Raw genomic sequence first — 14,390 nt, 5'->3', positions numbered from 1 at the left:
TGTCAATAATTCTGTCACATATTATGGCTTCCAGGACAACATGTGTAAGAAGTGTGTGCAAACAATAATGAAAACAAAACTTTTGGAAACTTCTTTTTCCAAATAGTGGCCTATGCCCTAAAATATAATGGACAAATAAAAAAATAATGTAGCCTTTTTTTCTACTTCAGGAATAAAATACTGGCGGTACTACTGAGTGGCAGTGACGTATCTTTACACTAACATTGTGGAAGCCGTTATTATAATACACAAAGCTGACTTTGCTGCTTTTCAGAGCAAAGAAATGCAGAACAATCAAAGAATCGGTGGGGGTGTCAAAATACTAATTTTTCCTTTTCCATTTTGTTTTTCGTCACTGGATAAATGGAGCAAAGCCACTGAGCAAAGTCCAAACATCCAAAGGCGGATGAGAAAGTGCTATTTTGCAGTATTTCCAGCAACTGAGGGAGGCCAGAATGCAATGTTAATAACACATCTATTTTTGAAATATCCTATTAAACATCCTATCTATTAGGGATGTCTCGACCAACATCTTTGGCCTCCTATTCGATTCCTGGGCTTTAATCCGTTCTGATACTTTGATAATAGATTATGGAACTAAAAACGTTTTGAAGCAAGTAACTAAAGTAAACACAGTAATAAATGTTTTAAAAGCTTGTCTTATTAAACTTTGAAGTTGCTACTATTGTTAAAAAACACATTTATTAAAAGTTGTGTCATTTAATGCTACACATTTTTTTAAACAAAATAAAGTGGTTACCAAAGTTGCATATCAATAGGATTTTATTGATACCAATACCAATATCCATATTCCTTACTGAGACCGGTATTCATCCATACTCTTATCAGTACTTTATGTAATTGGTGAAGTGAAGGGAATTATATTTATATAGCGCTTTTCATTAGTAATTCAAAGTGCTTTATATAGTGAAAACCTTTATCTAAGTTACATTTAAATTGGTGTGGGTGGCACTGGGAGCAGGTGGGTGAAGTGTCTTGCCCAAGGACAATTACGAGAGTGACTCGGATGGCGGAAGCGGGATCGTGTAGATAAAGACGTGAAAAAATGCATTTTTGATTACCATTTTAATCAGCAGCACAAGGGGTTGTACACCACTAACATCTCAGAGCATGGACTTATTTTATAAAACACCTGCTCTTTAGGTCTTACTAAAAACAAAGCAACTATGTGTGCAGTGCGAGGTGAAAGACCACAGACTCATTGCTGTATTTCTATTCATTACAATTACACTCAGCTGGGAATATTGTTTATGTCATTCTTGTGCAGAACACTGACCTTATACAAGATATATCATATCAAATATATAATATTTAAATCATTACATTCAATTACAGTGTAGGTGAGTGTGTATTTTGTAACAATAGGAATTGTTATTTGTGTTCATGTTTCACATGCATGTATTTGTGTCACGGACCAAAGGCCATATTGCGTGTTGACAGCTACCGATGTACAATAAATGTGTCTGTGTAGTGTGTACTAAATACAGTAAATAAGGAGAAGACCCTGTGATTACTTCCATTTTTACTTCTGGGGTATTGATATTAGCTTGTAGCTTACTTGTTCACTAGAATAATAGATAATGAAACACGGTAGCAGCAGTTATGAATAAAGCATGTTCAATTTAAACTTCAAACTAACAACTGTTTTTTAAGCGTGCGTGACTTTTAAGAAGGAAATATTGTTGCGTTACAAAGTTTTGTGTTGTGTTGCTTCCTTATTGTGATTATTCCAAGATGATTATCATCTACCCACATCTTTTTTTATGCATAACTGTAACACTTGAAGTGAATGTTACAGCGTCTCAGCTGCAAAATATAAAAAATGCCGATAATCGTATCATTTGTACAGAATCTAGACGGTCACCCTGGATCGACGCAATTAGAAACCGGTACCAAAAGATATACATCCCTATTGGCTTGTGCACAATACATCAACAATTACTATTATTGGCTCCTATTTAAATCATTTGGGCTTTGCATTCAAAGCTTTCCTGTATCCAGAGTAGGGCTGGGCGATAAATCGATATACTCGATACATCGCGGGTTTGTCTCTGTGCGATATAGAAAAAGACTATAGTGATATTCAAGTATATGTTCTCACACAGTTGCTTTTGGCTGCGGGCATTACACGACATGCGTTTCTCACTCTCTTTCTTGTATCCCCTTCTCACAGAGACATAAACAAGTGCACCTTTTTACATACGTCACGCGTGCAACGTCACACATCCTCCCCGAGCAGAGAGGTAGCTACATGGGCAACATTGGCTGTGATGCTAACAGTGCGTTGCGAGTGGTAATACGAGAGAGAGAAGGTGCGAATCTAGTAACAAATGGAGGAAGAATACATTCCCAAGAAAAACAGCACGTGGTGCATCGTCTGGCAGTGGTTTGGCTTCAAGTGGCAAAATGTTCAACAATTATGCGGCAAAAGCGTACAGCCCTTTGAGAGACTGGTGATTCCAAACACGACGAGTTGAGTTTATACCAAAATGGATACATGGATGATACAGCAGAGGATTGGGAGAATCTCATGTGGTCAGATGAAACCATAATAGAACTTTTTGGTATAAACAACTCGTCGTGTTTGGAGGAAGAAGAATACTGAGTTGCATCCCAAGAACACCACACCTACTGTGAAGCATGGGGGTGGAAACATCATGCTTTGGGGCTGTTTTTCTGCTAAGGGCACAGGACGATTGATCCATGTTAAGGAAAGAATCAATGGGGCCATGTATCGTGAGATTTTGAGCCAAAACCTCCTTCCATCAGTGAGAGCTTTGAATGGTTGACAAAATACTTATTTTCCACCATAATTTACAAATAAATTATTTAAAATTCCTACAATGTGAATTCCTGGATTTTTTTTTTCACATTCTGTCTCTCACAGTTGAAGTATACCCATGATGAAAATTACAGACCCGTGTCATCATTTTAAGTGGGAGAACTTGCACAATCAGTGGCTGACTAAATACTTTTTTGCCCCACTCGACACTGTTTGATTTTCTCTTATGCAGCTCACGTTTATTTGACAGTTTTTATCTTGTGTGACATCATGCACAAAACTGCACTTTATTTGTTTTTAACTATTGTAGTGGCATTCTGTACAAAAAGTACACTTTAATTTAGTGTTGTTTTGATATGCCATCTTAGTGACATCATGCACAAAAGTGCACTAACAGCTTGTTTTAAAATGTCTCTGGCAATCTTGCACTTTCTATTTTGGAAATGACATGAATGTTTGTGCCACTGATTAATAACTGTTTAATAAATACAGTTTTGGGTAAATTGCCTTAGTTGGGATTTCCCTCTCTGCATTAAAGTTTAAATGTAGACACATAGAATCATCATACTGGTGTGATTATATGCATCAAGTGTTCATTCAAGGTTAAGGCAAAATATCGAGATATAAATCGTGTATCATGACATGGCCCAAAAATAGAGATATTAATAAGAGGCCATATCCCCCAGCCCTAATCCAGAAACTTACTCCCAGAGTTTGATATTTTTGTATGCCGTTTTTTTCCTCACGACACTCTTCTGACACAGTACACTGCCAGTTATCACCTTTCCAACAAGTAGAATGAGTAACAGTCTACAGGTGAGCTTATTAAATCTCAAAGAGTACATTAACTATCCATGATGTTGTATTACTTAGAAATTCTAGTGTTACTGTTTCACCATAACTCCACAAATGATCAACAGCACCAGCCGGGCCATTAGGTCAATTGCTTCCTGTCTGACTAAGCGGTTTGATGTTTGTTGGAGGACACGGCCTATTTGAGAATGCGGGCCGGACTATTCTCGGCACGGCTACATATAGTGCCTGCATAATCACAAAAGATGCATGCAGACGGCGCACTGCTACAGTATCGCTGCCAGACCTAAATGCCAATTAACGTCATGACTGATGGCTCACCTGATACTCCATTCTCTGCGATCTGGCCGTCGGCTGTTGCCGAACTCGGCTTATTGGTCCAACTTATTCCGATGAGGCAGAAGCAAAATATCCACAAAGTCACCATTTTGTTGAATGCTGTGACTGATCTACAGCTGAAAACACAAAAGAAAAAGGTGTTGAATCATCCCTTGCATTATTCATCTGTCTTTAGCCTCAAAGAGTATATGTCATCATGACAGGAACTTTTATTACCTAAGAGGACAAAGCAATGGTTGCACAAAGAGGATGCAGTGTCAAGTGACTTGAAGAGAGGCTCCTCTTTCTGACTAACCAAACATCATGGTCATTTAAATTGGTCAAATAAAAGCTGTGTGGGGGCTGCTATATTTCTAGGTGATACAAAAAAATATTTGTTTCGTGCAGGAGTTCAATACGCGACGTTATCTGCAAACATTCCTACAGCCTGTAAGGTTTTTTTTTTGGATTACATTATCATGGTTATCTGTAGTTTACCTAATAAATCTCACTGTAGGGACACCTTGTCGCTGTTGGGAGAGTGGCCCTGCCAGCAACCTGAGGGTTCCTGGTTCGATTCCCAGGTTCTACCAACCTAGTCACGTCTGTGGTGTCCTTGAGCAAGAAACTTCACCCATGAGTTGATTAACGTGGACCCCGACCTAAACAAGTTGAACAACTTATTCGGGTGTTACCATTTAGTGGTCAATTGTACGGAATATGTACTGTACTGTGCAATCTATAAATAAAAGTTTTCAATCAATCAAAAAAACATTTGCTCCTGATGGGTCGTGGTTAGCCATCCCGCCATCAGTGTGTGAAGGTGTGTGTGAATGGGTGAATGTGGATTGACTTTTATTAGTAGATTGTACAGTACAGTAGAGTACATATTCTGTATAATTGACCACTAAATGGTAACAATAAGTTTTTCAACTTGTTTCAGTCGGGGTCCACGTTAGTCAATTCATTGTACAAATATATACTATCAGCATAATACAGTCATCACACAAGTTTATCATCAGAGTATATACATTGAATTGTTTACATTATTTACAATCCGGTGGTGGGGTGTGGTGGGGGTGGTTGATAGCAGCACTTCAGTCATCAACAATTGCATCATCTGAGAAATGGACATTGAAATAGTGTCAAAGCGCTTTGACTACCTTGATGGTAGGAAAGCACTATACAAGTGTAACCCATCCATCCATTTACTACCGCTTGTCCTTCCCCATTGACCATTTGTGCTTTCTTTTTTTTGTACTCTGGAATGCCCTCCCGGTAACAGTTTGAGATGCTACCTCAGTAGAAGCATTTAAGTCTCATCTTAAAATTCATTTGTATACTCTAGCCTTTAAATACACCCCCTTTTTAGACCAGTTGATCTGCCGTTTCTTTTCTTTTTCTCCTATGTCTCCCCCTCCCCTCCCTTGTGGATGGGGTCCGGTCCAATGGCCATGGATGAAGTCCTGGCTGTCCAGAGTCGGGACCCAGGATGGACCGCTCGCCTGTGTATCGGCTGGCGACATCTCTGCGCTGCTGATCTGCCTCCGCTTGGGATGGTTTCCTGCTGGCTCCACTTTGAACGGGACTCTCGCTACTATATTGGATCCACTTTGGACTGGATTCTCACGGTTATGTTAGATGGATTGGACTTTCACAATATCATGTTAGATCCGCTCGACATCCATTGCTTTCGGAACTCTAGGGCGGTGTTTGTCAACCTTTTTTGAGCCAAGGCACATTCTTTGTGTTGAAAAAATGCGGAGGCACACCACCAGCAGAAATCATTAAAAAACGAAACTCAGTTGACAGTAAAAAGTCGTTGTGGCAATTGTTGAATATGACTTTAAACCATAACCAAGCATGCATCAATGTAGCTCTTGTCTCAAAGTAGGTGTACTGTCACCACCTGTCAAATCACGCCGTGACTTAGTTTGAATTTTTTTGCTGTTTTCCTGTGTGTAGTGTTTTGGTTCTTCTCTTGCGTTCCTATTTTGGTGACTTTTTGTCTTTTTTTGGTATTTTTCTGTAGCAATTTCATGTCTTTCTTTGAGCGATATTTCCCACGTCTACTTTTTGTTTAGCAATCAAGGATATTTCAGTTGTTTTTATTCTTTGGGAGGACATTGTTGATTGCCATGTCATGTTCGGATGTACATGGTGGACGCCGTCTTTGCTCCACAGTAAGTCTTTGCTGTCGTCCAGCATTCTGTTTTGGTTTACTTTGTAGCGAGTTCAGCCTTAGTTTCTTTCTGCATGTTTTACCTGCACTCTGCCTCCTGCTGTTTCCGACATCTAAAAAGCAACTTGGTACAGCCTGCCACCTTCTGATATGGAAGAGTATTACATGGTTACCCTGCCGAGCTCTGGACAGCACAGACACTCAACAAAGACCCACAATTTTCAGACTATAATTAGTGGTTTGCAAAAAATATTTTTAACCCAAAAAAGTGAAATTAAATAATAATAATAATAATAATGGATTAGATTTATATCGCGCTTTTCTATTATTAGATACTCAAAGCGCTCACAGAGAAGCGGAAACCCCTCATTCATTCACACCTGGTGGTGGTAAGGCTACATCTGTAGCCACAGCTGCCCTGTGGTAGACTGACAGTTTGTGCCTACGGCCCCGCCGACCACCATCTATCATTGATTCATCTTTCACTCACCAGTGTGAGTGGCACCGGGGGCAAGGGTAAAGTGTCCTGCCCAAGGACACGACGGCAGCGACTTGGATGTCAATAGGCGGGGAGCGAACCTGCAACCCTCAGGTCTCTGGCACGGCCGCTCTACCCACTATGCCATGCCGCCCCTAATCTCCCGCGGCACACCAGACTGTATCTCACGTGCCGCAGCACAGTGGTTGAAAAACACTGCTCTGGGGGGAGGGGGGGGCCACATATGCGGTCCTCTCCAAGGTTTCTCATAGTCAATCAATCAATGTTTACTTATATAGCCCTCAATCACTAGTGTCTCAAAGGGCTGCACAAACCACTACGACATCCTCGGTAGGCCCACATAAGGGCAAGGAAAACTCACACCCAGTGGGACATCGGTGACAATAATGACCCAGTGGGACGTCGGTGACAATGATGACTATGAGAACCTTGGAGAGGAGGAAAGCAATGGATGTCGAGCGGGTCTAACATGATACTGTGAAAGTTCAATGCATAATGGATCCAACACAGTCGCGAGAGTCCAGTCCAAAGCGGATCCAACAATTTGTCATCATTGTCGATGTCCCACTGGGGTGAGTTTTTCCTTGCCCTTATGTGGGCTCTACCGAGGAAGTCGTCGTGGTTTGTGCAGACCTTTGAGACACTGGTGATTTAGGGCTGTATAAATAAACATTGATTGATTGATTTCTTTGTTATTTTTCTGGGCTCATTGTGCTGTCAGCCCATTACATGAACACAGGTGTACAGTTCACAGAAGAAAAAATGGTTACTGTTTTACTAATGTATCACAACATCGCTAATTTTGAGAGAGAAAAAATAAAAATAAAAATAAAAATAATGGCAGTAGTTAGTTTGTGTCTATCGGAACGTCAAGCTAGCTAGATGACAACGTCTCTAGGCTAACGAGGAAGTGAGCTCAAAAATGCCCGCCAGTTGTATTGTATTCACACAATATACACATGAAAGTTTTCTCTGGTAAGTTTATCGACGCTTTAAAGTCCAGGTGGAATAATAACGACCACTTGACGTTGAGCTAGCTCTAAAATCGTCGCAAGTCAAGCTACCGCGCCTGCGCTGCGAAGTAGTGACACGCTGCGGCGATCCACTGACAGGCAAAAAAAACTTACGTTTCATGTATAAGAGCCATCGGACAAGTGCTTCTTTTAGTCACGCATTACCACCGCCGTGGACATAGGAGTAGGAGCCCAAGGGAGCAGGACGCTTTCCTCCTTCGAGTGGTCTCTTGGTCTTTCCCCCCCGACCGAGGGACTGAACCGAAAAAGCCGCAGAATGTGCAGGAGACGAGTGGGTGGTCTTCTTCTACGCTTCTGATTTCCCTGGGTTGTCAAAGAGCAATTGTCCCCCCCTAGTGTCTGGCAGTAGTACGGTTGTGATGTTCACGTAACTGCACGTTGCCATCTTGTGGATAAGTAATGCATCTACTGTATATTTATAAATATACTATGTACAGTTTGTTCACTGTGTACTTACAAATGCATATATATCTCTATATATAAATATATATACTTATATGTATATATATATCTTTCCATCCATCCATCAATCCATTTTCTACCGATTATTCCTACGGAGGGCGCTGGTGCCTATCTCAGCAACAATCGGGCGGAAGGCGGCGTACACCCTGGACAAGTCGCCCTAACACAGATAGACAAACAACATTCACAGTCACATTCACAAACTAGGGCCAATTTAGTGTTGCCAATCAACCTATCCCCAGGTGCATGTTTTCGGAAGTGGGAGGTAACCGGAGTACCCGGAGGGAACCCACGCATTCACAGGGAAGACATGCAAACTTCACACAGAAAGATCCCGAGCCCGGGATTGAACCTAGGACAACTCAGGACCTTCGTATTGTGAGGCAGACGCACAAACCCCTTTTCCACAGTGCTGCCCCTATATACATGTATTTTTTATATGTATATATATATATATATATATATATATATATATATATATATATATATATATCCATCCATCCATCCATTTTCTACCGCTTATTCCCTTTGGGGTCGCGGGGGGCGCTGGTCCCTATCTCAGCTACAATCAGGCAGAAGGCGGGGTACACCCTGGACAAGTCGCCACCTTGTCGCATATATATATATGTATATTTATATATATATATATATATATACATATATATATATACATATTCATATATATATATATGTATAAACTATATGTATATACATATAAAAATACATGTTTATATATAAACAATATATATGTATATACATATAAAAATACATGTATATATATATATACTGTATGTATATATATATGTATACATATATACATATATATATATATATATATATATATATATATATATTCATCCATCCATTATCTACCGCTTATTACCTTTGGGGTCGCGGGTGGCTCTGGTGCCTATCTCAGCTACCATCGGAGGGCTATATATATATATATATATATATATATATATATATATATATATATATATATATATATATATATATATATATATATATATATATATATTGTAGCGGTTGATTTACGGACATAATTCGCCACACCTAGTGCTTGACCTTATTGTTATTATTCACTGTACTGTTCGAGTATGCACATGACAATGTTGTTCTGTTTCACTGTACTGTTCAATTAGGCACATGACAAGGTTGCAGGTAATTCGGCGCGGCCCCTTTAAGTGGCCGGCAGGAGTTTCTCCCAAAGGTGGGGGTTTGTTGTTCCCGCCATTTTTGAGTGTTTTAAGTCAGTCTGTTCTGGTTCTAAATGAATAAAGGACGCACACGTTTTTGTGTGTCAACGATACACGAAGTTGTCTTGCTTTCACGCTACAAGCACAACACTGGTGACCCCGACGTTTCACTGAACGAATTCAGTGGATTTTTTTTCGACCATGACGGCGAATGCAGTTTCTCTGAAGCTGCCCGAGTTCTGGGAATCTTCCGCGACTGTATGGTTTGCCCAGGCCGAGGCACAGTTCACCCTGCGAGGTATCACCGAAGACGACACTAAGTTCCATTATGTTGTGTCCTCCCTCGGGAGCGCGACGGCGTCCAGAGTGGCTAGCGTCCTTACGCACCCACCGGAGAGGAACAAGTACCTCACGTTGAAGGCTCACCTGTTACAGACATTTGGACTTACCGACGCGGAGCGAGCTCGGCGCCTTTTTTCGTTGCAGGGGCTTGGCGATTGCAAGCCCTCTGAACTCATGGACAAAATGCTAAACCTCTTGGGTGAGCACAGCCCAGGATTTCTGTTCGTGCAGCTTTTCCTGACACTCCTGCCTTCTCAGGTGCGGGCTGCTTTGGCTAACACCGCCATTTTGGACTGCCGCGAACTAGCTGCTGAAGCGGATAAAGTTTTTGTAGCCACCCAACCGACCTATGTGGCTGCATTTCTACCAGCTGAGGCAGATTCGCCCACTACCGCGGCGGCAACCGGATTCTGGATTATGTTTTTTCCATGCGAAGTTCGGGACAAAAGCCAGGCGCTGCCGAACCCCGTGCAGTTTTCGAGGACCGCCGCCGGGAAACGCCGGGGCCGGCGCTCAGCAGTAGCCATGAGTGTCGGCAGTACTGGCAGGCTGCTCTTCATCCAAGACTCCCTCTCTGGACGTCGGTTCCTGTGTGACACGGGCGCGCAGAGGAGCGTCCTGCCAGCATCAAACTTGGACATGCTGTCTGAGTCTCATGGCCCCCCCATGGAAGCGGCCAACGGCAGCCCCATCCGCACTTATGGAATACGGTACGTGGAAGTGTGTTTTGGTGGACAGCGTTTCAGTTGGAACTTTGTGACTGCTAAAGTGACAGTGCCGCTCATCGGGGCAGATTTTCTCTGTGCTTTCGGCCTCCTTGTGGATGTTAAAAACAGGCGTTTGGTGGATGCAATTACGTTCTGCTCCTACAAGTGCAGTCTCAGCGCGACAGACTCAATCAGACTTTCCAGCATGCTACCCACCGCAGACGTTTTTCTGCGCCTCCTCGCCGATTTCCCCACCCTGGTGCAGCCCACGTTCTCGTCAGCTACCACCAAACATGGTGTGGAACACCACATCTCCACCACGGGCCCTCCTGTGCACGCACGTGCCCGGCGCCTGGACCCCGCTAAGCTCTCCATCGCTAGAGCTGAATTTGAGACCATGGAACGCCTCGGGATAATTCGCCGCTCAGACAGCCCGTGGGCGTCGCCCCTCCACATGGTGGAGAAGCCCGGAGGTGGTTGGCGGCCGTGCGGGGATTACCGCAGACTCAACGAGGCGACTACCCCGGACCGTTACCCTGTCCCCCACATACAAGACTTTTCCGCCAACCTGGCTGGTAAAACTGTATTTTCTAAGGTAGATCTCGTCCGGGGCTATCATCAGGTGCCGGTCCACCCCTCTGATATTCCGAAGACAGCGGTAATTACCCCATTTGGACTGTTTGAATTTTTACGCATGCCGTTTGGCCTTAAGAGCGCCGCACAGACTTTCCAGCGGTTGATGGACTCTGTTTTACGTGATTTGCCGTTTTTGTTTGTTTACTTGGACGATATCCTGGTAGCAAGCACCTCGCAAGCCGAACATGTGACCCACCTTAGGACTCTTTTTCAGCGTCTTAGCCAACACGGGCTCATTGTTAACCCGGCTAAGTGCCAATTCGGGGTGTCTGTGATCGACTTCCTCGGTCATCGTGTCACGGAGTGCGGGGCAGTTCCCCTCCCAGCAAAGGTGGCTGCCATCGCAAACTTCCCCCGCCCACTCACGGTTAAGGCTCTCCAGGAGTTCCTGGGCATGGTAAATTTTTACCATCGTTTTATTCCCAGGGCAGCTGACCTCATGCGGCCGCTGTATGATGCGCTTAAAGGAGCTACTCCCAAGCACATGGTGGACTGGTCTGACACGCGGCACAGTGCTTTTGTGGGGGTCAAGTCTGCTCTCGCTAACGCTACCCTGCTGGCACACCCATTACCCGATGCTCCCATTGCAATCACCACAGACGCGTCAGACTATGCCGTAGGTGCAGTGCATGAGCAGTGGGTGGGCGGCACTTGGCAACCTTTGGCTTTCTTTAGCAGGCAGTTGCGCCCCTGCGAGCGGAAATATAGCACATTTGACCGTGAGCTCCTCGGCCTCTATCTGGCCATACGCCATTTCCGTTCGTTGCTTGAGGGCCGGCCTTTCACAGCTTTTGTGGACCACAAACCGCTCACTTTCGCGATGGCCAAGACAACTGAACCGTGGTCGGCTCGGCAACAGAGGCACCTCTCCTACGTCTCAGAGTTCACGACAGACATCCAACACCTTGCTGGTAAGAGCAATGTCGTTGCTGACTGCCTTTCCCGAGCTGTCGCTGGCGCCGTCCATGTCGGGCTCGATTTTGCTCAAATGGCAGTTGACCAGGCCGACGACCCTGACATCAAAGCTCTGAAGGCTGCAACCACAGGGTTACGGTTGTCTGAGGTCCCTTTTGAGGACACAGGGGTTATGCTCCTTTGTGACATCGCTACCGGTCGGCCACGGCCCCTTGTGCCCGCCTGTTGGAGGCGGCGTGTTTTCGACTCCATCCACGGCCTTTCTCACCCGGGCAGGAAACCTTCCCAGCGGCTAGTAGCTGCAAAATTTGTCTGGCGGGGATTAAAGAAAGATGTTAGGGACTGGGTTTCCACCTGTGTAGCATGCCAGCGCTCAAAGGTGCACTGCCACACGCGGGCTCCACTGGCACCGTTTACGGTTCCGGAGCGCCGTTTTGACCATGTCAATGTGGACTTGGTCGGCCCTCTTCCATCCTCACGCAGCTACACATACCTTCTCACGATGGTTGACAGGACCACCCGCTGGCCGGAAGCAGTACCTCTGACGTCCGCCACCTCCGCAGAGGTGGCACGCGCGTTCATTGGTACGTGGGTTGCCCGTTTCGGTACCCCGTCGGACATATCATCCGACCGGGGCTCGCAGTTCACTTCTGAGCTTTGGGCCGCTGTGGCCGAGAGCTTGGGAGTGAAACTCCACCACACAACGGCATATCACCCACAGGCCAATGGTATGTGTGAGCGATTTCACAGATCCATGAAGGCAGCGCTTAGGGCGTCCCTGAAGGACAGCGCCTGGGTAGACAAACTCCCTTGGGTAATGCTGGGCCTTCGGACTGCCCCCAAGGAAGACCTGCAATCTTCCTCGGCAGAGTTGGTGTATGGGCAGCCCCTGCGTGTGCCGGGAGATTTCATTCCTAACACGACGGCATCTTGGTCCGCTGGTGAGCAACGAGCTGCTCTCCTCGATGCTGCCAAGGGTTTTGCCCCCATCCCCACTTCTCAGCACGGACTTACGCCGTCTCATGTTCCCACTTCTTTAAGGGGTGCAGCTTTTGTTTTTGTCCGCCACGACGCCCACCGCGGCCCCTTTCAGCCCCCTTACAATGGGCCATTTCGCGTCCTAGAGAGCGGGGACAAACATTTTCTCTTGGATATCGGGGGTCGGTCTGAAAAGATCACGGTGGACCGGCTGAAAGCGGCCCACTTAGATCTTAGTCAGCCGGTTACCACAGCTGTACCCCCACGCCGGGGTCGTCCGCCCGCGTTGCCTAGGCCTCATAATGACTTTTTGCATCCTTCTGAGCAATCCCTCGGTACCTTGGACTGTGCAGATTCCATTCCGTTTCCCCCTGCTGACTCCCCGGCGTTAGTACCAGTCCGGCGCACCCGGTCGGGTAGACCTGTTCGTGCCCCTGTCTATTGACCGTTTATTTTCCTTAGTGATGGCGAATTCTGGGGGGACGTGTGTAGCGGTTGATTTACGGACATAATTCGCCACACCTAGTGCTTGACCTTATTGTTATTATTCACTGTACTGTTCGAGTATGCACATGACAATGTTGTTCTGTTTCACTGTACTGTTCAATTAGGCACATGACAAGGTTGCAGGTAATTCGGCGCGGCCCCTTTAAGTGGCCGGCAGGAGTTTCTCCCAAAGGTGGGGGTTTGTTGTTCCCGCCATTTTTGAGTGTTTTAAGTCAGTCTGTTCTGGTTCTAAATGAATAAAGGACGCACACGTTTTTGTGTGTCAACGATACACGAAGTTGTCTTGCTTTCACGCTACAAGCACAACAATATATATATATATATATAAATGAATAAAAATACTCTCCCAACGCAATATATTGTTTTACATAGTATTATCCATCAATCCATCCATTTTCTACCGCTTTTCCCTTTTGGGGTCATATGTAATGTAATAAAATATACAATTATAGAACATATATATTATATGGAGTAGTATATATTGGTGCACAAATATTAAATATTGTTAAATATAAAAAAAATTCTCCCAATTAGTTTGATTACTTAACAATATCACCTATTGTATCATATGTAATATAATACATTAAGTACATGGAGTAATATATAATGTGTGTGCTTTGCTATGTAATATATATGAAATATAAGAAATTGTTTATATGTTAAAAAAAAAACCTTTTTGTGGGCAATACTGTATCATAAATATGATCTTACAACTTAAGTTATCTTAAATAAATGTCCTTCATGCCATGTTCTTTTAGATATGAAAATGTTTTTGTCAAACAAAATAAAAAATGTAAAAATGTAGTAACCAATCCAACTTATTTGATAAAATAACACAAATCTTAATAAAATAATTTAAAAAACCTAAGTACGGTAATGTTACATTACACAGCCGTCACACAAACATTTATTGTAATTTTTTTTTCATGTAAAAATATATATATTCCTTTTCTTGAATTAAGTTTGTTAGTATGTATTTGTATTTTTTTCTTATT

The 14,390-nt window shown here is 43.9% G+C and overlaps 1 protein-coding gene across 6 annotated transcripts in view; it reads right to left on the bottom strand.

The window, feature by feature from the left end:
* Positions 1–7,944, bottom strand: part of stim1a (stromal interaction molecule 1a) — a 49,087-nt gene extending 41,143 nt beyond the window's left edge. For 2 of the 6 annotated variants that reach the window (XM_061877325.1, XM_061877326.1), the window contains exons 1-2: positions 7,743–7,944; positions 3,938–4,071 (exon numbers count right to left, since the gene is read on the bottom strand). In XM_061877325.1, the coding sequence (XP_061733309.1) occupies positions 3,938–4,071; positions 7,743–7,762 (154 nt within the window). In that variant the 5' untranslated portion in view covers positions 7,763–7,944. The remainder of the gene's footprint in view (positions 1–3,937; positions 4,072–7,742) is intronic. The other 4 variants (XM_061877328.1, XM_061877330.1, XM_061877327.1 and 1 more) reach the window with 3 other exon arrangements.
* Positions 7,945–14,390: the final 6,446 nt, after the last annotated feature.

Source organism: Nerophis ophidion, linkage group LG18 (genome assembly GCF_033978795.1).
Source record: "Nerophis ophidion isolate RoL-2023_Sa linkage group LG18, RoL_Noph_v1.0, whole genome shotgun sequence".
In the NCBI taxonomy this organism is placed as follows: domain Eukaryota; kingdom Metazoa; phylum Chordata; class Actinopteri; order Syngnathiformes; family Syngnathidae; genus Nerophis; species Nerophis ophidion.
Note: the sequence above shows the minus strand (reverse complement) of the source record. Positions and strands in the feature narration are given on the sequence as shown.